Source organism: Pseudopodoces humilis, chromosome 12 (genome assembly GCF_049639895.1).
Source record: "Pseudopodoces humilis isolate 2021_Gansu_Grassland_sample_001 chromosome 12, ASM4963989v1, whole genome shotgun sequence".
Lineage (NCBI taxonomy): Eukaryota > Metazoa > Chordata > Aves > Passeriformes > Paridae > Pseudopodoces > Pseudopodoces humilis.
Window position 1 is genome coordinate 2,898,896 of NC_142211.1, and position 25,862 is coordinate 2,924,757.

Below are 25,862 nucleotides of genomic sequence, written 5' to 3' on the forward strand. Positions count from 1 at the left end.
TTCTAATAGTGTAATAATCTAATTTCTTAACCTAATTTTCACTTTCATGTTGTCTTCCACACCACCTGTGGCAAGTGAAGGCACAGAAAAAGCTTAGCATAAAGAAAGCAATGACAGCATGGATTGGCTCTCAGTGACTGGAGATTTGAGAGAAGGGATGCCCAAACAGACTATTTCAGCAGCCAGTCTCTCGGTAGGGACTTGGGGCTTCCCCCGATGTCGATGCACGGCTGCTGCTCCAGTCCACTCTTGCGAAGTGTCAGTCACAGTTTCCCATCCTCCTCCTCCAGCTAAGATATCCAAACCTCTGCGGCCTCAGAGACCTTGACCCGAGTGTGATGGGTGCACCCGTGTTCAGCTGTCTTGACAGCTGCTTCTGTGGTCAGCAACACCTGGAAAGGTCCACACCACTTAGCCACCAGTGGTGCTTCTTTCTACTTTTTAACTAGGACCTAATCTCCTGGTTGGATGTTGTGAACAGCCAAGTCCAAAAGCAGGGTCTGTGCCAGCTGAGCTTCCTGTCAAAGAGATTTCACAAGAGACAGTATCTGGGCCACATATTGTTTTAAATATACATCATTTATCTCTACCCCTGCCCCAGGCTGAGAATTACAAGGATAGGGAATTCCAAACATCAGTTCAAAGGGATACAGTTGAATATCCCCCCTGGGTCTGGCCCTTATTCTTGGCAAAGATAGTTGCAAGAGCCATACCACGGCATCTTAGTTTCTATCATCAGCTTCTGTAAGAGACGCTTTCGGGGTGTGGACGGTCTGAGACACGGCAGAGACCTCTATAGTCGAGTTTTATGTTAGTAGTTTATTTCAGGGTGTGGAAGAGAGAGAGAGCCTGCTAGGAGCTAGAAGATGAAGCTCAAAGCAGGCTCGGAGGGAACAATACAAAAGGGAGTAAAATATGAATTTATTTATTATTCTTATATCTTGCACCATTTTGTAGGTTCCATCTGGTTTCTTAACCGGCAGGATAGGGGTGTTATAGGGAGACATACACAGCTCCAAAAGACCTGCTTTCAGCAGGGACCCAATAACAGGCTGTAACCCCTTCTTTCCCTCCCTTGAAATAGGGTATTACTTTTTAGACACCACTTGACCTGGTTGCTTCAAAGTAATTTGGAAAGGCTCTATGGCTAATTTTCCATATTTCCCTGGGGCGGCCCACACTTCTGGATCTATTTCAGCATAAGCTTTCTCAGACATTTTACACAAAGATATCACAGTGTTGGACTCTGTGTCATTTTTTACAACACTAATTTGCATTCCCATTTTTGCTATCAAATCTCTTCCCAGTAAATTACAATCACAATTAGGAACAAACAGGAATTCATGCATTTCAAACTTGTCCCCCACATCTATTAATAGTGGTTGAATAAAATCCACTCGTGCATCCTTTCCGCTTACTCCTTGAATAACCAATGATCTTTTTGACAGTTTCCCCTCTGTTGGAGTCTGGGATACAGAGTGTGTGCCCTTGTTTCTGATACGTAACTCTAAGATCCAGAAAAACACTGAATTTCATAGAACATGAAATTCATGAGCATGTTTTCATGGTGATACATGAAAACAACTGCTAAAGTTAGAAAAAGCTAAAAATGTAAATGTGTAGATTAGAGAGTTTTCTTAAGTCATTGGGTGAAAAAGTTTAGAGAACAGAAGACAAGATGGAGGATTTAGGGTGTTGTTTCTTTTCCTTCTTTCTTCTTCATGTTCTTCTTCTAGAGGTTTTTGGGTAATAGTAAGTGATTGGACAGAAAATGCTGCAGTGCAGCACACAAGTGATGGGTCATTGGGTCATTAAAAATAAAATACGTGTCTATTGTTAATTGGATGAGAATAAGTATAAAGATAATAGAACGATGTAGTTTGAGGCCATTTTGTGCTTTCAAACACAAAGTGAGCCACAAGGCCTTGTACCATCAGAAGAAATGTACCAGATTGCAAAGAATTAAGCTTGTGCAGCTAGTCTGGAGAGACCTGCCAAGTTTTGTAATGACCTTCTAATAAACACGAGAAACATGATTCTAACGAGCTCGGGAGTTTTCTTCAAAACTAAAGAACTGAGATAAGCAAGGCTCCCCACAATGGAGGATCCCAAAAGAATTCAACCCAAAGGAGACAGAAATTCAGGAAGAGAAAGAAAATTACAGAAGTGCAGCACAATCAGAGAAAGAGAAAAAGAATTTTTTAGAGAAAAGTTACACCCTCTTTAGTTATAAAATTCAAGGTGGATCGAGAGGCACCTGTGTCTACTAGAAAACACACCTCCTCTCGATCCGGACCCACCTTAAAAGTTATCAAGGGCTCCTGAGTGATGGATCCCCAGTATAATGGAAGCCCCTGACATCCCTAACAATCCATTTCCATTATCCTCTGGACTTCTTCCTCTTGTGGGTCCAGCTATTTTTGTGGCCATTCCCTTTTCCAATGCCCTTCTGCCCTGCAGATAGCGCATTGGTTCCTCCCCAACTGCTGTTTGGGTCAGCTCTCCCCTGTCAAGGAGTGTGGTGGTGCATATTTCTGGGAGTTACCTGGTTTCTGTGTAAACCCTCCCTGCAGCTGTGACGTGTTTTTCCCCTCCCCTCCCTGTCCCTGAAACGTTATCCCATTGGTTGGTGTTATATGTCCCCCCCGCCCCTCTCCCGAGGTTTGAAAAAGCCCGGGAAGGAGAAACCCGGTCTCTTCTCTCCTCTGGAATCCAGCCAGAATAAACATCCTCCGTTACCCGGAGGGAGAAGCAGCACCTTTTGGTCTTTTTCTTGGTCATGAAGGATCTCCCTGAACCTCTCCATCGACAGAGCTAGTGTGGATTACATCGAGGGGCTAAGGGAGGATCTCTTCGGGTGGCGACCAACGTTGGGGCTTTAGATCCCCTCGAGACGGCTGGAAAACACCCCACGGGTGTTCTAACAAGCCCAGGTACCGTCACCTACCCTGCAGTTTTACTGACAGGGGTCGGGTTGGTAGCTCGGTGGGTACACGAGTCAACTCGGACCGAGAACATTTTTTTTTCTTTTCTTCGAACACCGCGCATCCTTCAGGAAACAGGTACTGGGGGGGGGCGCGGGGGGGTGTGGGAGATCCGGCGGTTGTTGTGGGGTTTTGCGAGGCACGGTGGTGTGGTGTGGTGCTGGTGCCAGAGCCTCTCCCCGGTATCGGGACCGAGGGAGCCCACGTGACACTACACGTGGTGTGGGGGGGGTGCACCGGCGGCGCGTCCCGGCCTCCTCGGTGGTTTTTAAACCCGGACCGCAGTTTGGATCTTTTCTGCTTTTTCGGAGGTAAAAAAAAGGCTAGACCAGCCTGTGTAGTAAAGCCTTAAGATTGGCCATGGGTACTCTTTTGTCTACACAGGAAAGGAATAAATATTCCCTTATTAAGAATATTTTAAAGGCTGGAAATATCAATTTCTCAAAAAATAAGCTGAGGAAATTAGTAAAATGGGTTTTTTTGCATTTTCCGGATTTGAATGTTGATTCCCTGCCTGACTGGGAAAAGGTTGGACAAGCCCTTACTGTGCAAGTTGAATTGGGGGACAGCACAGCTGGGAAATACCTCCCCCTGTTCCTTTTAATTCGGAAAACGATTCTACAGAGGCAAAAGCCTCCGGCTTGCTCTTCCCCCTCCCTTCCCTCAGCCCCCCCATCAGAGGGTTTGTCCCAGGCATTACAGGCAGACAAAAACTGCCCGTACCCTTCCCTCTCCGCAGAAAACCCCGAAAAACATAGCTTTAAATCCTCCCTGCAAGGAGGGGAGGGCTCGGCTGAACTTACTCAAGAACACATGGCTGAGAGCCAAGATGGCGCTGGCCACGTGTTACCTGGCCACATGGTGAATCCTCCTGTGTATCCCCTTTCTCCTACCCATGATCCCTCCCACCCACCGGTTCCCGCCCCCAACCCTTACCACAACCCCTTTGCTCCTCCTGACGTTCCACCCTGCACCACCCCCCAGCCCTGCCTGGCCCCACCCTATGACCCTGTCCCTCGAGGCTGTAACCCTATCCCCTATCCCTCCGGCCCCTGTCCCGCGGGGAGGAGGAGCGGGGAGGGAGAGAGTTACACCCCTTGCTCCTGCAGAGGGGCAGGGGGAGGGGTGTCCCGGCCCTGCTGCCCGATGGGGGGGTGCCTGCCTAGCGGGCCTGGAGTGGTGGGGCGTGGGCCCTCTCCCGGCTCCTGCGGGGGTGAGGCTGGGTCTCTCCACAAGCCCGATGAGGGAATGGGAACCCCGGAGCCCGGCGTGGGGGGGGGTGCCCCCCCCCCCCCAGCCCCTGTGGGGGCGGGGCTGGGGGCTGGGCCGAGTGGGGGGTGAGGGTCGGGGCCCCTCCCAGTTCCCACGGTCCAGGGGGCGGGCCCGGGAGTGAGCAGGGAGGTGAGGTTGCCTCACCACATTCCAAAGGCGGGTGTGGTTGTGCTGCTGCAATATGCCCTGATGGCCCCGGGGGACGCGCCGGGGGATTGAAGGGTGGATCCTCTCAGCCTACCCCCACTGTAGAGCCACATGGTGCCCCTGGGGGGTGGGGGAATGCAAGCCTTCCCGATATCCGGGCAGGACAAGCCTCTCCCCCCTGCCGGTTCAATGCAACTCCCGGGAATGGAGAACAAAATAGTTGTGACTCAGCTTTTTTCCCTACTGCTGCTCTGGTTACTTTTACTGGAACAAGACCACAGAATCGTACTTACAAACCATTTTCATACCAAGACAAAAAGGAAATTTGCAAAGTACAAAGAGAATTTAGTCGTAATAGTGAAATATTTAAAAGCATTGTTAAAACAACACTAACCTCAAATGATTTAGTTCCTACAGATATTAAAGATCTTTTTAGCTGTTTGCTTACACCATCCGAATTTGAATTATGGGAAAACACATGGAAACGATTTCTGAAAAACATACTGGTGGAATCATTAAAAACTAATCACCAATATGTAGATTTATTAAATAATCCTATTACTTTAGAGCATTTATGTGGTGAAGGAGTATGGGAAAAACCTGAGGACCAAACTAGAGCATTGCCAAAGGCTGTGATAGATAAAATCACTACAGCTGCAGAAAAGGCTTTCACCCAGCTACCTACAGCTGACACTAAGGGCAGCTATATTAATGTAAAACAAATGGCCTCAGAAGGATTCCTGCAATTCTTAGACCGATTAAGGGAACAAGTCTCCCATCAGGTAGAAGACCCTGTGGTACAGGCAGAGTTAGTCAAGGAACTTGCTCAGAGAAATGCTAATGAATCTTGCCGTAGAATTATTTTAGGTTTACCTATGGATCCCCCTCCGACCCTTGCACAGATGTCAGCAGCCTGTGCAAGGAAAGCAGAGATGTTTTCGCAGGAAAAGAGACCTCCATGGACCACCCCAAGACCTGTTGCTGCAGTTTCATCTGAGACAAGGAGTGAACAGATGACGTCTAACCAGCAACAGCGAATTTGTTTTCACTGCAGAAAACCAGGACATTTTGCAAAAAACTGTCCTTTAAAACAACAGAAACACACGAATACCAGCTTGCCAAAAAACTTACATCACAGCGCTTATCCACTCAGCGTGCAGACATAAATGAAGTGGAAATGAATCTCTGTCCTTTAATAAAAAGGGGGGAGGGGGGTGAAAAACTGCAAAAATATAACTGTGAAAAACGTTTGCCTAATAAGGTCTGGCAACCACAAAAGCGATTCAGACTTGTAACTTCTAAAGCTTTTTGTTTCAGATCTGACCGCTGGACTGTCGTGGGAGTAGATTTGCAGGATAATTCACAAGACCTGGCTGGACTGGATAGTAGGTATTTTGTTATTGGAGACACAGCACACACACCAATAGAGATTGAGGTGGCTCCCATGACAATTAAAGGAGACCTAACACACCTCATTCTCTTAGCTAGGTGCCCCCAACCACCTTTCTATGTAGATAAAGGGCAGGTAATAGCCCAGGTAATCCCTGTTCCAACAGAAGTCCCAGTAGATGACAAAGCACCGGGAGTCTACTGGGCAGAAGTAGTGGGTGAAAACAAGCCCATTATGGGATACAATTTAACACATAAATCAGAACATCTCCATGTAGAAGGGTTAATTGACACTGGGGCAGACGTGACCATAATACCGGAAAAGGTGTGGCCCTCACATTGGGACATACAACCAGTGACAGGAAAAATACAGGGTGTTGGAGGGATGAAACTGGCAAAAATTGCTAGAGATATCGTCCAGATCGAAGGTCTGGACGGTAGGATAGCTAGTGTCCGACCTTTTGTTATTGACTACAAGTGCCCCTTGTGGGGGAGAGATACCATGTCGCAGTGGGGGGTAAAACTAACAATCCCTGAGACACCTCAGGATTTTTGATAGAGGCCACTGTAGAGCGTCCTGTCCAAAAATTATCTTGGCTAGATAATGATCCAATTTGGGTGAACTAGTGGCCTCTCAGCAAACAAAAACTCGGGGCGCTAGAAAAATTAGTGGAAGAAGAATTGGCTAAAGGACACATAGTAGAAACAACCAGCCCTTGGAATTCCCCGGTGTTTGTAATAAAAAAGCCAGGGAAAGATAAATGGCGTCTCCTTCAAGATTTAAGAGAAATAAACAAAAAAAAATACAGGACATGGGGTCTCTCCAACCAGGAATGCCATCTCCAACCATGCTACCGCAAGATTGGCTACTAGCAGTAGTTGATATTAAAGATTGTTTTTTTCAAATTCCCCAGCATCCAGCTGATGCACCAAGGTTTGCCTTTTCCATTCCCACAATTAACCGGGAAGCTCCAATGAAACGGTACCACTGGACAGTTCTACCTCAGGGGATGAAAGCCAGCCCCTTCATCTGCCAGTGGTATGTGGGGTCTTTCCTGTCCTCAGTGAGTGCTGAAAAGAGAGAGGCTATCATTTTGCATTATATGGACGATATTTTAATATGCTGTCCCAATAACAACATACTGAAAGACACCCTTGACCTAGTGGTTAAAGTTTTAACCTCTGCTGGATTCCAATTTCAGGAAGACAAAGTTCAAAGGATGCCACCTTGGAAATACCTGGGCCTGGAAATTACTGCACGGACTGTTGTTCCACAAAAATTGGAAATTATTGGTAATCCTAAAACTCTAGCAGACCTCCATTCTCTATGCGGGTCACTAAACTGGGTCAGACCATGGCTAGGTCTCACAAATGAGGACCTGAGCCCCCTACTCAATTTATTGAAAGGGGAGAGAGAATTACTGTCTCCCAGGGAGCTGACTCCAGAAGCAAAAACTGTAATTGAAAAGGCACAAAAGGCCTTGACAGAAAGACAGGCACACCGCTTCAAACCTGAGCTGCCTTTCAAATTTATTGTCCTGGGGAAATTGTCACATCTACATGGGTTAATATTCCAGTGGGCCGAGGGGCAGAGCGATCCACTCTTAATAATGGAATGGATTTTCCTCTCCCATCAATGACCCAAAACTATCACCAAGCCACAAGAGCTGATGGCTCAGCTGATTGAAAAGGCCAGGGTAAGGCTGTGGGAACTGGCAGGTTGTGACTTTATGTGTATTCACCTCCCTGTCAGGCTCTCTGGAGAAGGCAAAAACTCCTCTGAGAAACTGACCAAAGAGAGGCTTGAGCATCTTCTGCAGAGCAATGCTAACCTCCAGTTAGCTCTGGACAGCTATAGTGGGAAAATTTCGGTCCATGCACCATCACACAAATTGTTTCATGAGGAATTCCATCTCATTCCTTGTGAGAAAAGGAGCCGAAGGCCACTCAAAGCTCTCACAGTGTTCACTGATGTATCTGGGACATCCCACAAGTTGGTGATGACTTGGAGAAATCCACAGAATCAGCTTTGGGAAGCTGATGTTGAGTTTGTGGAAGGGTCACCTCAGATAGCTGAACTGGCTGCAGTCATGAGAGCCTTTGAGAAGTTTACAGAACCGATTAATTTAGTTACTGACTCAGCCTACGTAGCAGGAGTGGTGTCCAGAGCGGAACAGGCAGTTCTCAAGGACATTGAGAACGAACATCTCTTTAGATTGCTTTCAAAACTGATTTATTTGGTTTCAAATCGAGAACAACCTTTCTATGTGATGCATGTAAGGTCGCATACCCCGTTGCCAGGTGAAATCGCTGAAGGAAACCGAGAGGCTGATTCCCTTGCTACCCCAGCTGAAAAGGTGCGTCTCCCAGATGTGTTTCAGCAGGCAAAAATAAGTCACCAGCAATACCATCAAAATGTGCCAGGACTGATTCGTCAGTTCCAGCTGACACGGGATCAGGCTAAAGCCATCGTGGCTACCTGTCCCAATTGTCAGCTCCTGGCAGTGCCATCATTAGGCATCGGAGTTAATCCCCGAGGCCTTAGAAGCTGTGAGGTGTGGCAAACAGATATCACTCACATCCCCAGTTTTGGTCGCCTTAAGTATGTACACGTGAGCATTGATACATACTCAGGAGCAGTGTATGCCTCTGCTCATGCAGGAGAAAAATCTGTACATGCCAAACAACACTTAGTACAGGCCTTTTCCGTATTGGGAATCCCTAAAGAAATTAAAACAGATAATGGCCCAGCTTATCAATCCAAGGAGTTCCTGGAATTCGTCCAGCAGTGGGGAATGGAACATAAAACTGGCATCCCCCACTCCCCCACAGGTCAAGCTGTAATTGAGCATACACACCAGACGCTCAAACAAGTCCTAGCCAGGAAAGGTAGCGAGGCAGTGTGGATGTCTCCACAACAGAAACTCTGTAAAGCTCTGTTTACCATTAACTTCCTAAATTGCTCATTTGAAAACATGAATCCTCCTGTGACTCGGCATTTTAACAGTGGTGATCAGTTTAAATTGTCACAGCATCCACTGGTTTTCATCAGGGATCCTGAAACTTGGCAAACCAAGGGTCCCTATGAACTTGTCACCTGGGGGCGTGGCTACGCGTGTGTATCCACCCCCACAGGCCCCCGATGGATTCCTCAGAAATGGGTAAAACTTTTTGTTCCAAAGAATCCAGCCCCAGCAAGAAGAGAAGAGAAGCAAGTGGCTGTTGCTTCCAAGAGAAGACGCCGCCGGAGAGAGTAAGAAGAAACCTTTCTAGCCTGTGACCTGCATACTTTGGCTGTGAATATGTTTAAAAAAAAAAATGTCTGTTTTCTTTTTTGTAGAAATAACCTACCTCTCACTCAAATCCATGATGAGCCTTAACCCTGCTGTCATCCTGCTCGCACTGAGCAGCCTGACAGCAGCCTGGATCATCCCTCAGCCACGCCAGAACATCTGGGTGACCCTGGCACAAACACTCCAACAAGAGAGCATCTGCCTGTCCACTGCAGCAGCAAAAGACCCTATGTCTACCTGTGTGGTAGGAATTCCCCTGCAGGTTGAAGAATTTTCAGCCAGCTTTAGTGATCCCAAGTTTAATACAGATCCCAAAACACACAGCACCCAGCCACTCGAAAACCGTAAGCGGAGAATGGTAACAGTTAAAAACCCTGTAGAAGAGTGGCTACCAAAATTGCCCAGAGCAGAAAAAGAACCCCAAGAATTAGAGCTATTAGGTTCTGCTCCTGCACCCTTTTGTATCCACCTTATGTATAACACACAGACAGACCCTAAATTATATCGCCCCATAGTTCAATATCAAAAGGAATTTAAGGCAAAGCAATGGCGTAGTGTGCAGAGTCACGTCACAGCAGATGATCCTCTCCATTCATATCCAAGAACCCTCCCTAAAAGCATATTTCTGATTTGCGGAGATAGAGCATGGGCAGGGATCCCATCTCGCCTTCGAGGAGGACCGTGTACCTTTGGGAGGCTGTCCCTGTTGGCACCTGACCAAATCCAAATTAAAAAATGGATTCGAAAAGAGAATTCAACACACAAAATTTACAAAAGAAACGCTGACATTTTAGATCCAAATTGTGATTCTGACATTTTTCACTGGGCAAAATCAAAAAGAATTGCTGTATCCATATTTCTTCCATGGGTTGCAGCTGCCCAGGCATTAGGTGAATTAGGACAGTTAGAATGCTGGGTAGTGAAACAGGCCAACTTAACATCCACTGCCCTCAGCTCCCTCCTCAAAGACAAGGAAATCACCAGACAAGCTACCCTCCAGAACAGGGCGGCTATAGATTTTCTTTTGCTTCTGCATGGACACGAATGCCAGGAGTTTGAAGGACTTTGCTGTTTGAACTTGACTTCGAAAGCTCCCAACGTCCATGGAGCCCTCCGAGAGATGAAAAACTTGATTGGACAAATGAAACAAGAAGCCGAGGACTGGTTTAGTGAGCTGTTCAAAGGCTGGGGACTGACAGGATGGTGGACTTCAATAATCAAAACAATTCTGTTGTTTTTTGTTATTTTGTTTTTAATTGTGTTAGCATTTGGAATTGTCCGTTGTTTGATTTTAAAGGCCCTTAGTAGTGTAATTTTTACTACCTCAGCAGCTAACCACATGGAACTAGCTGACAGAAATGAATCTAACCGACCCACCAATCGTGAATGGTGGGCAAGCTCACGGTAAAGGACAAAATGAGCTAGGGTTTTTCTTTCTCATTTTTTTATAACAGAAAAGGGTGAGGTGTTGTAGTGCATCTAAAAATCTTGGTATCTCCCAAGGGTAGAACTCACCTCTGGTTTGTGTAATGTTAGTTCCTACCTGAAAACCTTCTTTCCCTTCCCCCTTCCCATTGGCTGTGACCTCCCTGTATCCCCTGATTACCCCTGCCCCCTAGTATAAGAGATAAGACCCAGGGCATTTCGGTCTCTCTTGCCCCGGATGGACGACAGACAATAAATCCAGGATTATTCCAGCAAGTTTGAGCCTCCTGTGTCTAGATACTTTGAGTCCGTGTTGTATCCACTCCAGGACCCCCTCCGCCGCCTGTGCCCTGAGACGAGCGGGGCTCTCACCATGGGGGGTGGGACAGAGGGGTCCCACTGGGAGGAGGATTGCAACAGGTCAGCTTCCAGTATGAGACAGCTGCATGAAGTTCAATATGGTGAAGTGTTGGGTCCTGCACTTGGGTCACAGCAACTGCATGCAGCAATATAGGCATGGGGAAGTGTAGAGGGAGGTAAGATGGAATTGAGCTACAGACCATGGGACGTGCCTGCAGAATGCCATGGCAGCACAGTGAAGCTTGTCTCTGCCTTACCTTGGGGGAAAGAAATGCAACATGGCAGATGCCCTTCAGGGAGGACCCTTGCCAGACAAGTGAACCACATGTGATCACCACCATATAAGGACATTAGGAAAATATGTTGCTGACATGGCAATGTGTGATAGCTCATTTAGTGAAGAAATACCATATAAGGAAAGAAATACGGTGTATTGAAGAAGTGTATAAAAACAGCTTACTTTTTGCAATAAACATCTCAATATCTCCACCAATCTGAGTCTGTGCAATCAGTTGTCATAGGGAAGAGTGGCTTGAAAGCTGTTTGGCAGAAAGGGACTTGGGGGTGCTGGTTGACAGCTAGCTCAATATGAGCCAGCAGTGTGCCTGGATGGCCAAGAAGGCCAATGGCATCTTGGCCTGTATCAAGAATAGTAGAACCAGCAGGACTAAGGAAGTGATCATCCCTCTGTACTCAGCACTGTTGAGTCCACACCTTGAGTACTGCCTTCAGTGCCTTTAAAAAGGACACTGAGGAGCTGAAGTGTTTCCAGAGAAGGGCAACACTTGTGAAGGAACTAGAAAACATGTCTTATGAGGAATGGCTGAGGGATCTGGGGTTGTTTAGTCTCGAGGAGACTCAGGAGGGACCTCATCACTCTCTACAACTGCCTGAAAGGAGACTATCATGAGGTGGGGGCTGGTCTCTTTTGCTGTGCCTACAATGATAGGACAAGAGGAAATGGCCTTAAACTGAGACAGGGGAGATTCAGATTAGATATTAGAACATTTTTTTCACTGTTAGGGTGGTCAGGTATTGGAATAGGTTGCCCAGAGAGGTGGTGGAGTCACCATCCCTGGAGGTGTTTAAGAGACATCTGGATCTGGCACTGGATCATGTGGTTTAGGGGTTACAGTGATAGTGTTAGGTTGACAGTTGGACTGAATGATCTTAAAGGTCTCTTCCAACCTTGATGATTCTATGATTCTATGAGCCAGTGGCTCCCCGTGGCTATCCCCTGTTCCTAGCAGTCCCTAGCATTTCCAGCTCCTGATGTTGAACTCTAAAATCAGTGCTCGGGTCTCATGCCAATAGCTTTAAGGAGCAGAAATGGCTGCAAGGCCAGAGAAAAGGTTATTTCACCCACTGATGTTGTATAGATCCAGCACCTCCTTTGTTATTTCACCCATTTATCTTGTATATATGCAGCGCCTCCTTCTGCTCCTGTCACTGTTGGGAGGAGAGGCATAGCCTAGATGCAGGGGATGAGTCCTGCTGCCATGAGGAGAAGCCTTCTCAAATGCTGTCTGGGGACTGGCTGGTCCAGGCAGGTTTAACTGTGCCATACAGCACAGCTCCACACCAGCTGCTTCTACTGGACCCAAGCAACTAGTATTTGACATGGCATGAAGGCTAGTACCCCCGATTTCAGTATCCGTGATTGCTGGGGTCTCAGACGAGATGGTGTGGTTCATAACCTCCCACCACAGTTCACTCCAATGACGGTCTGGCAGGCTGGTTTTCATATGTATGCTTTTTAATACTAATTCTGTTACACTAAACACAACCAGTAACAATGATAAATACTGCAGTGGAAATGTTAAAAAAAAATATACATATTTCATGTTTTTGAAACCCCCCATAAATTAATGCATAAAATGAATGGTAGAAAAAAGAAAACCCAAAACAAACCACAACGCAATTGATCTGTTTAAGGCAATACTCTACACGGATGGGAACAGGAGTACAACAGTGTGCTACATGTTCTGAACAGGAAAAAAGAAAGAAACATCCCCCCTGCCCTATACAAGATGCAGACTGATGTTTCAAGAGTGAAAAATCTCCCAAACTTAGATAATAAAACCAATGGCCAAGTTAAGTGCAGCATTAATACACTCTGCATGTCAAATGATTAACAGGTTCCTTACATGAACTAAGGTCAAGCTACAACAAATTTATATTCCTAATTAAAGGGCTATTCAGATCAAACCCTATATTTGCATTTGGATGTTTCAACTATGTTTCACTATATTCAAGGACAGCTGGAAATTAGTCTCCTGCTCTGAGATTTACACAAAGGTTGTGAGGTCTTCTCCCCTTCTGAAAGATGCTTCCATTAAATACATCCAAAAAGGATACTGCTTTTGGTGACCCCCAAATGCCTTCCACCATTGCCTCCCCTGAGACACTGGACACCATATGGGGAAAGGAAACCTGGGAAGTATTTGGGTTGATTTTTATTCAAGCTAAGGACATGAAATGCAAGTGGAGATTTGATCCAAACTCTGAGAAGTACTATTTCCTTGTCTGCTAGAAATGGCTATCTGGAGCCTGCTGAAAGCACTTTGCCAGCATGGAAAAAACCCAGCCTGTATCCAGGCTCTGGATAGAGACATGGTGTTTGCCATTAAGGTTGGTGTGAAGTTCCATACCTGTCTGGACAGTCAATTAACCCGTTATTATTGCAGCCCAGAACTTGGCCACTGGAAGGTGGACAATAATCATAATACCAAAAACTCCCACTCTTTCTCAAAAAGGAAAAGGGACAGTAGCTACTTCCTTCTGATTTCTCCCAATCAATCTCAATCAGCTGTCACCTATGCAAGATCGACAGCACCAGACCTCACCAGCACTGACAGAGTACATTCACACTAAGGTTCATGTCTGTAAGGTGCTGCCAGGGGGCAAAGAAGCTACTTGGGACATGGTTGGAGCCTGCTGTATTGCCTTGCTAGAGTGTGTGGGGAGGAAGCTATGGTACATGAGGAAAGAAACTCAAGCAGAGTTACTAAAAATTTAGACTTGTGATAGCTAACAACTGTCTGTGCTACCTTGAGACTGGGTGGGAGAGGGGAGTGCAGAACTGGGCTGAGAGTCACTTTTGCTGCAACTGCCTCTGATGCTCATCACTAGTGCATGAGGGAGGGGGAAGATGATAGCTGCTTTGAGAAAAGAAGAGTGGAAAGAAGACGTGCAATATAACAAAGTTTGCGACTTTAGAACTAGCCACTGGACATGGATACCGAAGTTTACCTGTGACAACCAGCTATCCTTCTATTGTTGCTACTTTCCCCCCCTTCATGGTCTGATTCTTCTTCAGTTTGGAAAGCTGGGGCTGTTTGACATGATGGTCAGCACTGATTCTCCCATCCCAGTTCCCACAACACATGGTGACTCAGCTACAGTATATACAATGAGGTCTAGAAATCACATCTTAGGCCCAGACCAACTGCATGCAAGTGGTGTTTCCTTTCAGAACCCTTCAGAAAGCTATTTAATGTTGGCTCATTTCCTTCTTTATTAAACTGAATGTTCAAAAACCCTTGTGTAAGGAGTAAAAATGGTTAAAAATGTGTAAAAAAGGGGGAGAATAATTTTTTTCTGAATTTTCTTTTGTATAGACACTTCATCCTTCATTTTTCTCTGCACAACTACAGTCCTACCAGTGCACTCTGCCCCAGCATGGTGGGGACATAGATGACTGGCTTTCCAACTGTGCCTCTGCTGTGGGTTTCCAGTCCATTTCACATGGGCTTATAGGCCTGGGACCCAGTGCTTGGGTCCCAGATCTCCCACAGTGCTGAGCCTGGGAGGATGAAAGCATCTGGCTCACACCAAGGTTTTACATTGGCCTAGCTAACACTCAGCCCCACTGCCTTCAGGTGGGTGAAGATGAACCGCAGTCTGTCTCAACCACCATCACAGATGTTGGATGTCCTGCTGGTTTGATGGTTGCCTTATATTTGTCTTAGGACAGAGGCAGCTACAAGCCAAACACAGCTGCTATCCCAACTTTTCTGTGCAAAAAAACTGAGCCCAGAAATCAGTGAGATTGGGATGGAGATGAAGGTGATAAAAACCAGAAGGGCGGTTGTGAAGAGAGCTTGTCCAAGTTTTCCAGCTCTCTCAGCAGGTCTATATTACATCTCCCAAAAAGCTTCATATCTCCTAGGTCATGTGAGCTTGAAGAAGGTGGGTAACAGATGGAGAAGGTGGAGTTGCAGCTTTTTTGGGACCAGTGCAGAAGGGAGAATGCAGCCCAGGTAGAGAGCAGTTCTTACTAGTGAGCTCATCTGGGGCAGCTGGATGGGGAACTATGGAATGCTGCTCTGGGAGGACAAATATCTTGGCAGATAATAGCACTTATCTCAGCATGGCCTTTTCTTTTCCTGATGCCTACTCTGCTGGTTTCCAGTGACACATTTGAGACAGTCAAATTTTAATGAAACTTCTTTTGCACCTTCCACTCCCTGATGCAATCCTACTGCTGTGGATGCTAGCTTTGGAGCAGGCTGCAGGCCCCATGGCCTCTCAGTCCTGCCTGAGAAGCTAGCCTGAGAAATTCATAGGAGGATTTCAAAACAATCCTCAGAAACAGAAAACAACTGCCAGGTGCTGTTTGTCTGTCCTCTTGTTTTCCTTGCAGGAGAAAGTCAGGGGGTGGTGAACCCCACTGACCAATGATGGTGATGTAATGATTTACTAACCAATAAGATTTTCCTTTCTGTACTTTCCACGAACTAATCTATATAACAAGCCTAGAGCAATAAACTAGAGATATTCTCCTGTTGTGACTCCCTTGAGAGTCCGTGTCGTTCTTTCCGCCGTTCCTAATTAGAACGACATACTGCCTGTGTCACCATTTGTTACTTGGAATGACTCCACAGTCCAGGCACAACTGGTGAGATGGGTTCCTTCCAGAAGCAAATCCATCTTTTACTGGAGCAGCTTTTTACAGAAAGAGAAAAGCTCAGTCACCACTGGTTTCTGCTGGCAACTGGGTCTGGGAAGCAATGGGAAGAGCTGCTCTCCACAGGTACCAGAGAAAGATGCAACTTATCCTGCTGGTGCCCATGTTGCTCTACAACACTCAGAAAGAGTGCAACTGGGATAGTGAATGCTGATGGGAGGGAAGAGAGCAATTGAATGTCTCCTTTGGGATATTCCCATGGCAGTTTCATGCTCTTACTTTTAGCATCCATGTAATGATCTGAGGGTATAAACTGGCACTTTTGCCTGGGCTCTTCCTTTACCATTCTCCCTTAAAGCTCACACAGGGTATGGCCATTATTACCTAGAATGAAATAGGCTTTGTCACCTGGCTGCTGCTTGGTTCAGCAAGCACAGGCTGCATGTGCCAATATAAATATACCCTGGCTTTGACCTCTACCACCCTTCAGAGCTGGCTCTTCACATGACCCTATTTCTACTTCTCACATTTTGAAAGAACTATCTGTATAAATGGGCAGTGCCACAGGGCAAACTTGGCTAGGTTGAGCCTAAGGGGAAGGCATGGAAAAGTGCTAATTTTAAGGTGCTTTTCACCTTTAGAACATGGCATCCTTGTCACTTCCTTTCAAGGCTTTCCTATGTAAGGGATTGTTCCAAACCTTGAACCACATCTCATCAGACAAACACACATCTGTTACATAGTTGCACAAGCCCTGTAGCTGAAGGGTCAGCATAGATAAAGAGGTTGTGATTTGGGATTACCTACACAAGATTAATGCCAGACTGACCAGGTGCAGGTTTCTCACAGGGGTGACATCTGTATTTTAAGTCCTTGTTGCACTTCTAAGTTCCTTAACTTCATTAGCGGTGGATGGTGCTGTTGTGCCACCAAATTTTTTTACACATCCTTTCTGGCATCATGCAGACTGAGAAGTCAGTTTTGCAAGAGTCAGCTGCTAAATGTGTGGGAAACACATCCTTGCCAAACATCTGCTCCCAAAGTTGTTTAATCTCTTTACTAACTTCCACTCTTCAACTGTCTGACACATGTAAGCAATATCAGAAAATGGTAAAGAGAAAGCAGAGTTGTGCTGCTTTTCTTCGTAGTGCTTTGAAAATACATGCAAAACTTCTATAGAATGCTTTTTGCACCTTGCTTGCAAAACTAGCCTATCAATGGTGTCCACCACACACTTGGCAACATCCATGCAGATGGATGCAGGGTGGTGGTAGAAACTTGGGAAGGCAGCTTTCTCCACTGTGCTGCAGAAAGGAATGGATATCAAGAGGGGATGTGAGTTGTCTGAGGTTAGAGCAAACGTAGTATGTGCCAACAGCAATCTGACACCATCACAGACACCTTCAGCATTAATAAATCTCTCCCATGGGCACCAAGAGATATAGTGTCAAGACAATATCAACAGCCAAGCTCTGTGAAAATGTGCTTTCTTCAACTAGTTTTTTCTGGCACTGACTTGACTGAACAGTTCTAGTTCTGTCTTGTGTGGGACTAATTTTTTCTTACCTGAAGAAGCTAAAATTTCTGAAAGCGTGTGTGTCTTGCAGGAATGAAGTATTGGATGAAGTCAATATACATGGTTGTTCTAAACTCAGGAGTATGGTATTCTTGGGCAAAGACTGAATCCCTGAAGAGCATGGATAGACTGCAGATTGAATCCATGTTTTTGGTGATAATTTCATGTGGAGCTAAGGACAGAGTGCATTGGATATGTGACACAACAGCTCTAACTAGTACTGACTCACAGTGAAACATCACCTATTTGTCCCTTTTGCAAGTAAATTAATTGTGCCCTGCTCTGGTCTTATTTCTGTGTCCCAGTTACAGTATAATTATAGTTATGCAAATGTATCAGGTTTAGTGATTCAATTAAAAACTGACCTTCTCCCAAAGGTAAAACCCTCTGACACCTCAGACTCACTCCTGATCTTGTAGATGGATTGGTTTCAGTGGGCAGCAGTAACTGCAGCTCCATCTGACCCTTCCCATTCTGGAATAGACACCTTACAAAACATCTCCAGTGCCTAAACAAACCAAGGAGATATCTCTAGACCCCTCTGCATTTGCTCTCCAGACCAGTCAGTTCTTCCAGGCAGTGCCTGGCACTTTGATCAACTTGCCTTTTGTTTTACCGTAGTTTAAAATAACTTATTAACCAATCATATTTTTTTTTATTTCTTCTGGGTCCATGAACACAAAGAGGTGCATGTCCTACCATAGGAGGAAGCAATGACCATTAAGTTTTACATTTATAGTGGAAAGCATTGATCACAGCCTGCTGGCCTCACTACTGGATGTGACAGGCGGTAGAGGAGGTGGCTTGACAACACATGCAGGTAGGGTTGACGGATTTAGGGGGGATCAGGTCGAGGTCCTCATCATCTGGGATCTCATCTAACCGGTATCCATCCCTTAGGAGCTGGATGTTCAAGTCTTGGTTGACCTGCTACAGACAAACAAACAGACAAACACTTGAGATTTCTTTCTTCTGATGGCTGGAAGAGGAAAGAAGTCCTTTATTCTGGAATATATTTCCTTATCATAAGCAGCTGTCCCATCAATGAAAGAGTCCCAGGTTTTGACCACAAGCGAGGGCTGCTGTTGGGGTTTTATGAGCTGTTTTTTTTGTTGTTTTTTTTTTCTTTTCCTCTTAAGGAATTTTCCCCCATACATGCTGCTAGGAGACAATAATGACTTTCTACTTCAGAGAGACAAAAGAAGGTGTCACAGATCAGGGGAGGGGTGCAGCTGGCTACTCTCTCTTTACATAGGGTTTCTTATGAATGGCAGAAATACCACGAGATTTGGACTGGGAAAATAGGGTTCAGTGCAGCCTCTAACTCTTGTGCTCTCAGCATTCAGAGGGGAGAGAGGCTGCAGCTGATGTGGGGAGAATTCATCACCACTGCAGGGTTCAGTCTCTTGCTGCCTTTCTTCTACCATGAGTGGAGCTCTGCTCGTAAGAGCAGCAGTTGCACTGGGACTTTTCACCATCTGCTTGGGTGCCTCAGGGGAAAAGCCCCAGGATCCCGACCTTGCCTTTCCCTGCCCTGCTCCGAGCCAGGCTCCCACTGCCCTGCCTGAGCTGTTTTTGCGGCACTGCTTCAAGTTTTCACTACACTGTAGCCCCACGCCCCCTGCCTGCCAAGATGCCCTGTGGTTCCACCTACAGCCGTGGAGCTTCTAATATATCTTGTCTACCACCCTGGGATTTTTGCTCATTCCTGCCGTTCTAGCTTGCTGCTTCCAAGAGTCCTGCTGGGGCACTGGGATCGGCTGCCCCAGGGGTTTTGTGAAAGCAAAGCCTCCTTTCCATCCCTTCCCATCTCGGTCAAGCCACCATTGCCACGTGCTCCCCGATCTCGTGCCACAGAGCCCCCTGCAGCCGCGAAGGAATCATCGCATCTGCCCTGCCCACTGGGAGCCACCAGCACCCCTGCTGGCTGTGATCAGAACTGCACCAAAGGGGAAAGAGCCAGCTGCCAGGAAGGCTGCTGCTACTGGGTTTCTGGTTGTTTGTTGTAACTGCCATAGTTATTGTTGTTTGTTTGCCTTGTTATACATACTAGTAAAGAACTGTTTTTCTTATTCTCATATCTTTGCCTGAGAGCCCCTTAGTTCCAAAATTATAATAATTCGGAGTGAAGGGAGTTACATTTTCCATTCCAAGAGTCTCCTGCCTTCCTTAGCAGACACCTGTCTTTCAAACCAAGACAGCTGCCTTCTGCTTTTTAAACTTCTTCCAGAATAGGAATATCTAGAGTGAGATATTCCAGAGTAGCAAACTGATACAGTATTTTATTCTGGAATAATCTTTCCATAAAGATTAGTCCTCATTTAAATTAATGTAATAATAATGATAATAAACTGACTGGCAGCTGGGCAGTCCCTTCTTTCAGTCTGGGGCACTGTAGCAGTTGAAATGTGGTAAAGCTTCTTGGATTTTTGTAATCTCAAATTCAAGTGGTAACTATCCAGATCTGGGTGAACAACACTTCATCAGGGGCCAGAGATGGCCCAGATCAGCTGATATGGTCCCTGCTCTTGGACATTTCTCTGCATTTCAGAGGTATTTTTCCAGGGAAGGGATACAGAGGGGAACTTTGGATGCTTAATGCAAAAAGCAAGCAGGAACACAGAGGCTGTCTGAAACTAAGTCACACAAGCTTCTCACTCTGGCCTGAGAAAGCATAAGAAAGAATCCAAACAATCCTTGGTAAAGGACAACAATCTTTGCAGGCGTTGTTTAGGATCCTTGTTGTTTACTTGTAAGAAACAGTCAAGGGGTGGTGTTCCACTTAACCAATGATAGTGATGTGTTGCTTTAATGACCAATGAGAGTTTTACCTCTTGGACCTTCTCAAACCTGTCTATAAATGAAGATCAAGGATAATAAACTTTGCTCTCTTGGACAACTCAGCCAGAGAGTCTGTGTCGTGCGTCTCGCCATTCCTAATACAGTGAGACAGGGAAGAGTTCCCAGTGGCTTGTGTGCAAAATGGCTGTTGAGCACCTTGGATGAAAAATTAGATCCTGCAGAAGCAGTACCTGGAGTCTGAACAACTAATTCACAAGAGACCTTGGGAATATATTAATAAACAATGCAAAGGGATTAACAAGCCAGAGCTTCCCTGTGTTTTCTCTTTGAAAGGGCAGAAGTTCATATTTGCAAATCCTCCCTAGAATTTCTGGTGCTCCAAATAAACGTGCACTAGGTGACCCTGACTCCCACAAGAACTAAAAATCACAGCACATCCTCAGATGCTTTGTGTTCTTGGCATGCATACAGTTTCTGATCTGCTGTGACAAACAAGTTGATGCATTTGCACCACGTGGGCCAACACTGCACAACTGAGCAGAACTGGGAAAAGCTTGAGTGAATACAAAGGTACCTGTGATAACAGCCAATAGGCAGATCTGTGTCTGTGCCATGGAAGTATAGGGATGGAGCCAATTGGATCACCAGGAAAGACAGAAATATTACAGTTTCTGCCATGGCCCCTTCCAGGCTCATAGAGTCTACACCACTGGTAAATTCCTTGTGGAACTGTTTCTGGTGACACAAGGCCATTCTAAGTTGTTTCTGGCTGTTCAACTACTAGCATTCATGGCAAGGATGGCAGGAAAGAATATAACTCACCTCAGCTGATGAGTATCCTGAGGAGGAATACCTGGATATGTCAAAGTCATCATCACTGCAGGGAATGACAAGATGTAGCAAAGAAGGAAACGAGTTAAAAAGATCTGTATTCCATGGTTAGCCCTATCTTTCTTGTGTCATAAAGCTGTACTTCATCCACAGAGAAATTATATCAAGGGAGTCTGGAGACCAACTTTCACCTGTAACCCTGAGACCTTTCCAACAAAGTATTCTTTACTCATGTCTCTTCCTACTTGTTTACACACAGACTTGTTAAAGCATATGCTGAAGGGCACAGCAAGGAAAAGTGCAAGTGTTCCACAAGAGCAGTTTCAGCAGGAATTAGCTTCAGTGCTTGCACTGTAATATATATATATATATATATATATATATATAAATAAAATCTTATTAACCCTTTGCATACCTGTCTGTATCCAGGGCTACCAGTGGCTTTTCATCTGGACTCTGATCTAATGACGAATAGCCTTTATTGGGAATGACGAGCCTGAAATAATTAAATGTTGTCCATTAACCACACAGTAAAGCTCAGTGCCACACATAGTCTAGAGCAAAGCCATATGATATTTGTCTTTCTCTATTTCACTTATGTTTTGGGGAGGGCTCATAAGGTGTATCCCAGAATCATTTGTACCAGAAATTGTCACAGTCCCCCCTCGTAGTCCCTCCTTCACGGTTTGGGGGTTATCGCGAGAGATGTAAGCTAGGCCAGGACCCTGGGGGGGGATGGGGGTGGGGCTAGGTTGTCTCTTCCTGTTGGAGTCAGAGGCACAGAGTGTGGGCCCTTATCTATGATACCTGTCTCTGACATCCAAGAAAGCACTGAATTTTGCATAACACCATGGAGACAACTGTTAAAGTTAAGTAGAAAAACTGGGAGTGGGAGTGTGTAAGTTAGAGAGTTTTCTTAAGTCACTAGGTGAGAAAGAGTTTAGGGTTTAAGGTCTTTTAAAAAACAAAAGACAAGATGGAGGATTTTGGATGTTGTCTCTTCTTCCGTCTTCCTTCTTCATCTTCTTTTTCTAGGGATTTTTGGGTAATAATAAGTGATTGGATAGAAGATGCCACAGTGCAGCACACAGGTGTCAGGTGATTGGGTCACTAAGAAAAATAATTTACTTGGAATTCATTAATTGGACAAATAGACATATAAAGGACCTGAAAGAAGTTCTTTGTTAGCCATTTTGCACCTCTCTATCTTAGTGTATATAGCTCCTTGTAGTCTGTATATATGTAGTATAGATAAGAGAAAAATAAACAACCAAGTCTGAACAAGAGAAAACTGCCTCTCTCATCAATCTCAGTCCAAGGGGGAAAAGAACCCAGCCACCAGTGTTGCATCTCGACATCTTCCCTTCCAGTTCAGAGACCAAGGAGAGTGGCTGCATGGGTGGGGGAGTGTGTGTATCTGGCCATTGTAATTTGGCACCAGGATTGGATCTGCCCGCCTTCACCATTGCTGCCGGTGGTGGTGGTACAGAGACTGATTGCTGCCTGATCAGATCTGCCTGCCTTCACCACTCTTGCCTGCTGCCAGGGGTGGTACCTAACCTGATTGCTGCCTGTGAGTTTGTAAAAGGAGCAATTTCCTCTCTTCCCCTTTACCTGAACCTCCATCACAACCTGAGGAGGTTGCCGAGCTGACATTGAAGTGCCCCCTGAAGCCGTGGGGGAATCATCACACCTTCCCTGCCTCACTGGTGCCTGCTAGAGCCCTCTTCTGGCTGCAAGAGAGTTGCTGCAGCTGTTGCCTTACCAGAGCCACAAGTGCCCCCTGCCAGTTGTGGTCATAACTACACCAAAGGGGAAAGCGATGCTTAATAGGTGGGAAAACTTTGGTTGTTGGGGGTTAGTGTTTGTTCCATTCTGTTTTATATACATATATATATATTTGCTGGTAAAGAACTGTTATTCCTTTCCCATATTTTTGCCTGGAAGCCCCATCATTTAAAAGTTATAATAACTTGAAGGGAGGGGGTCATGCTTCCATTCCAGGAAGGTTCCCACCTTCCTTGGCAGACATCTAGATTTTTTAAAGCAAGACAACTTCCTTGCAAATCCTCCCTTATCACTGAAAGCATTTAAATGGGTGCAATTCAGAGGAAGCAGGCTGTGTGTCTGGGTAGTTCAGAGCAGTTTCACAGGGATGAACACCGGACATGCACTGAGAACACATTCCTCCCTGGAAGAAAAAAGAGTTGGGACACTCCACACTTGCTTCTGATGAACCTGATCACTAGCTGTAGTTTAGATTTGCCAGTTTCATTTCCCGGCCAATGCACCAAATAAATGCTGTGAGTTTAAGGCATTAGCTAAAAAATCACTAGAAAAATTACTCATTTCTTGCTGTGAGATATGGATTAGAAGAAGGGCAAAACAGGCTTAAAACTTAAAAGGAATAAAGAAAGTTTATTAACAAAACTGCAAGAATAAGAAACCAGAATAATACCTCCAGAAACCCTCTTTCCCCACCACCCAGCCATTCCCTTGTTCACATGACAACATAGAGACAAAAAAAACCAAAACCCTGGTGATTAAAACAATCCTAACTTTGCTATAGTCTTTTCATCAGTCTTTGTAGAGAAAAAGAAGTTCTCTTTTGTCAATCTATGGAGAGTTTTTCACAAGGAAACTATTTTCTCATGATTTTCTATTTCTCTGATGCCAGCCGCCCGGAAAACTCTGCCATCAGTTCTTTCCTCCCATTTCACACCACTCTGAGGTGTGTTCATGGGCCATAGGTCAAGGGGTGTCATTTTAAGGATGAGTTATTCAAAGGCAAAAAGTTCTCTTCATCTGTCTTTGTGATCATCTCTGGAAACAGAAATTTTCTCTTTGTCTCTTGAAGGCCACAAATCTTCAACAACTATCACTTCTCTTTTCCTGTTACAGCATCTCATGGGATCACAACTACTTCACCATTTGCTTGGATCCACACTTTGAAATACTCCATTCCCCTCAAAATACTCTGTCATGAATTAAAGGAGATTTTCAGAACACTATTGTCCATCTCCATAGTTTTAGCAAAAGAATATTTCAGCTTATTACAGCATCTCCTTATTTCTCTCCCCCATCTGAAGCTTAATTTTTCTTCACTGTCTTTGATAGTTTATGTTGTCTCTTTACATGTTGATCACTCACTCTCTTCCCCTCTCTCTGGAAAAAAGGATTAATCTGCAAGTCTCATCTGGGTAGTGAAAGGGTTAAAATCTTGCCCAGGCCTTGTGGATGGTCCCGTGATCGCTGCCAGAGCAGCGGCTGGAGCTGTCTGCTATGGAAGATTTTTTTCCATGGCTGCTCTGGGGGAGTGTGACCACTGTCTCAGCACGCCGCAGGTCAATGGCTTTCCCTCCCCTTACTCAGCAGTCTCTGGTGAAACTCATCAGCGGCATAAATTGCAGCCAAGCCAGGGACCGGCCTGGCACGGGGCAGGCCCGCTGTACAAGGCCCAGCGAGTGCTCCGGGAAGGGGCTCCTGTGACTTCACAGTCTCCATCCTCCCTGGGACCAGCAGAACTCCAGCCAGCCCCACTCTCCCCGCTGCCTTGTCCGGCCTGGGGGGAGGAGGAGGCTGATCCGGAGCCCTGTTACCTCTCCAAAGCTGGAAACCAAAGAGAGCAAGAAATTCCTGGGCTTAGGTCTTAAGGTGGTGTTCACAGGTTGATCTCACTTTTCAGTGGTCAAAACTACTGCCAATTCTCAGAAATGGCCCGTTATTGGCCAGGAGAAAAGCTCCCATCAGCCTCCAGCAGCTTTAACTCCCTTAGGTGTTTCCCTTTGTTTCTTAAATGCTAATCTATCACACTAGCACTGCTTGTATCAGATTGCTCATTTTATCCTCTAGTAATTTCTTTTTTTTCCTTTAGCAATGAGTACATGACACTAGCAATAAATAAATGTGAGAAGGAAGCTAAGGAAAGGCAGAGGCTTGGTGTTCCTACTATTCTTCTATTGAAAATCAGAGATTTGGTCTTTCTGCATAAGCTCCTACACAGCCCTCCACAATACAACAGTTTTGAGGTCTCACTCCTAAATTTAATAATATGAGGAATATGAGCTGGTGGGTGCAACACAAAAGTCTAGTCAGACTAGCCCTTTTACAATTCTATTACTTTATATACTTTTACTTCACCAGAAGTATAAAAAAGGCTAATGATGACTCTGCACCTTTCATTACTTGATAGATTTTGTGTGTTGAAATACAGGCTTCATAGCTTTTACAATAAGGAAAATACATTAATTCAGTGGTATCCACTTCACAAGTTCTTTCACTCACAAAACTGAACATGAGTGAACAAAACAGGGGATCTGGGAGAAGAGCCCTTTGTGGTGCTATTTAATTAATTTTTAAAAATCACTACATTTCGGTGATTGAAGGAAATTGTCTGATCTTCCACACTACATCTTTTTCTTGAGAAATGTCTTTTTTCATAATAACACAGAACTTCCATTTTTCTGCAACAGACAAAAATTGTAATCATGTCTTTGCCCTCAGTCTGAATCTTTCCTTTGCATCTTGATTGTTTTTATGCTTGCTTTCCACTGTCCTTGGAACAAAGCCAGATTACAGTCAGAGCTGCTTTCATCTGCATGTGTCCTAGTATGAGATTCTCATCTTGGTGGTTTTAATCACTTAACATGAAATACATTATGACAAAATCTGAGTTTAGGTTATCCTCAGAGCAGGCTACAATATTTGTCTGTGCAGAAGTGGTGCAGATGGTGGTGGGGACTCTGCCTGTGTTAGCAGATGATAAATGGCCTATACCTGGTGAAGTAACACAATGCTTGTTATCCAAAACTACTGGCCTGCGGAAATTGCACAATGCCCATTGTGTAAGGAGAAATGAAGTTCACCAGCCTCAG

At 45.3% G+C, this 25,862-nt stretch overlaps 2 protein-coding genes across 4 annotated transcripts in view; one reads left to right on the forward strand and one right to left on the reverse strand.

Annotated features, from left to right (window-relative positions):
- Window positions 1-2,724: 2,724 nt before the first annotated feature.
- Window positions 2,725-10,708, forward strand: LOC148183280 (uncharacterized). The gene is made up of 3 exons (XM_088061498.1): window positions 2,725-3,062; window positions 5,721-5,788; window positions 8,975-10,708. The coding sequence occupies exon 3, from the start codon at window positions 9,111-9,113 to the stop codon at window positions 10,491-10,493; it is 1,383 nt and encodes a 460-aa protein (XP_087917624.1). The 5' UTR covers window positions 2,725-3,062; window positions 5,721-5,788; window positions 8,975-9,110; the 3' UTR covers window positions 10,494-10,708.
- Window positions 10,709-15,866: 5,158 nt separating this feature from the next.
- Window positions 15,867-25,862, reverse strand: part of LOC148183281 (protein FAM219A-like) — a 285,636-nt gene continuing 275,640 nt past the window's right edge. For 2 of the 3 annotated variants that reach the window (XM_088061499.1, XM_088061501.1), the window contains exons 4-6: window positions 21,404-21,484; window positions 20,980-21,034; window positions 15,867-18,285 (exon numbers count right to left, since the gene is read on the reverse strand). In XM_088061499.1, the coding sequence (XP_087917625.1) occupies window positions 18,127-18,285; window positions 20,980-21,034; window positions 21,404-21,484 (295 nt within the window). In that variant the 3' untranslated portion in view covers window positions 15,867-18,126. The remainder of the gene's footprint in view (window positions 18,286-20,979; window positions 21,035-21,403; window positions 21,485-25,862) is intronic. The other variant, XM_088061500.1, reaches the window with a different exon arrangement.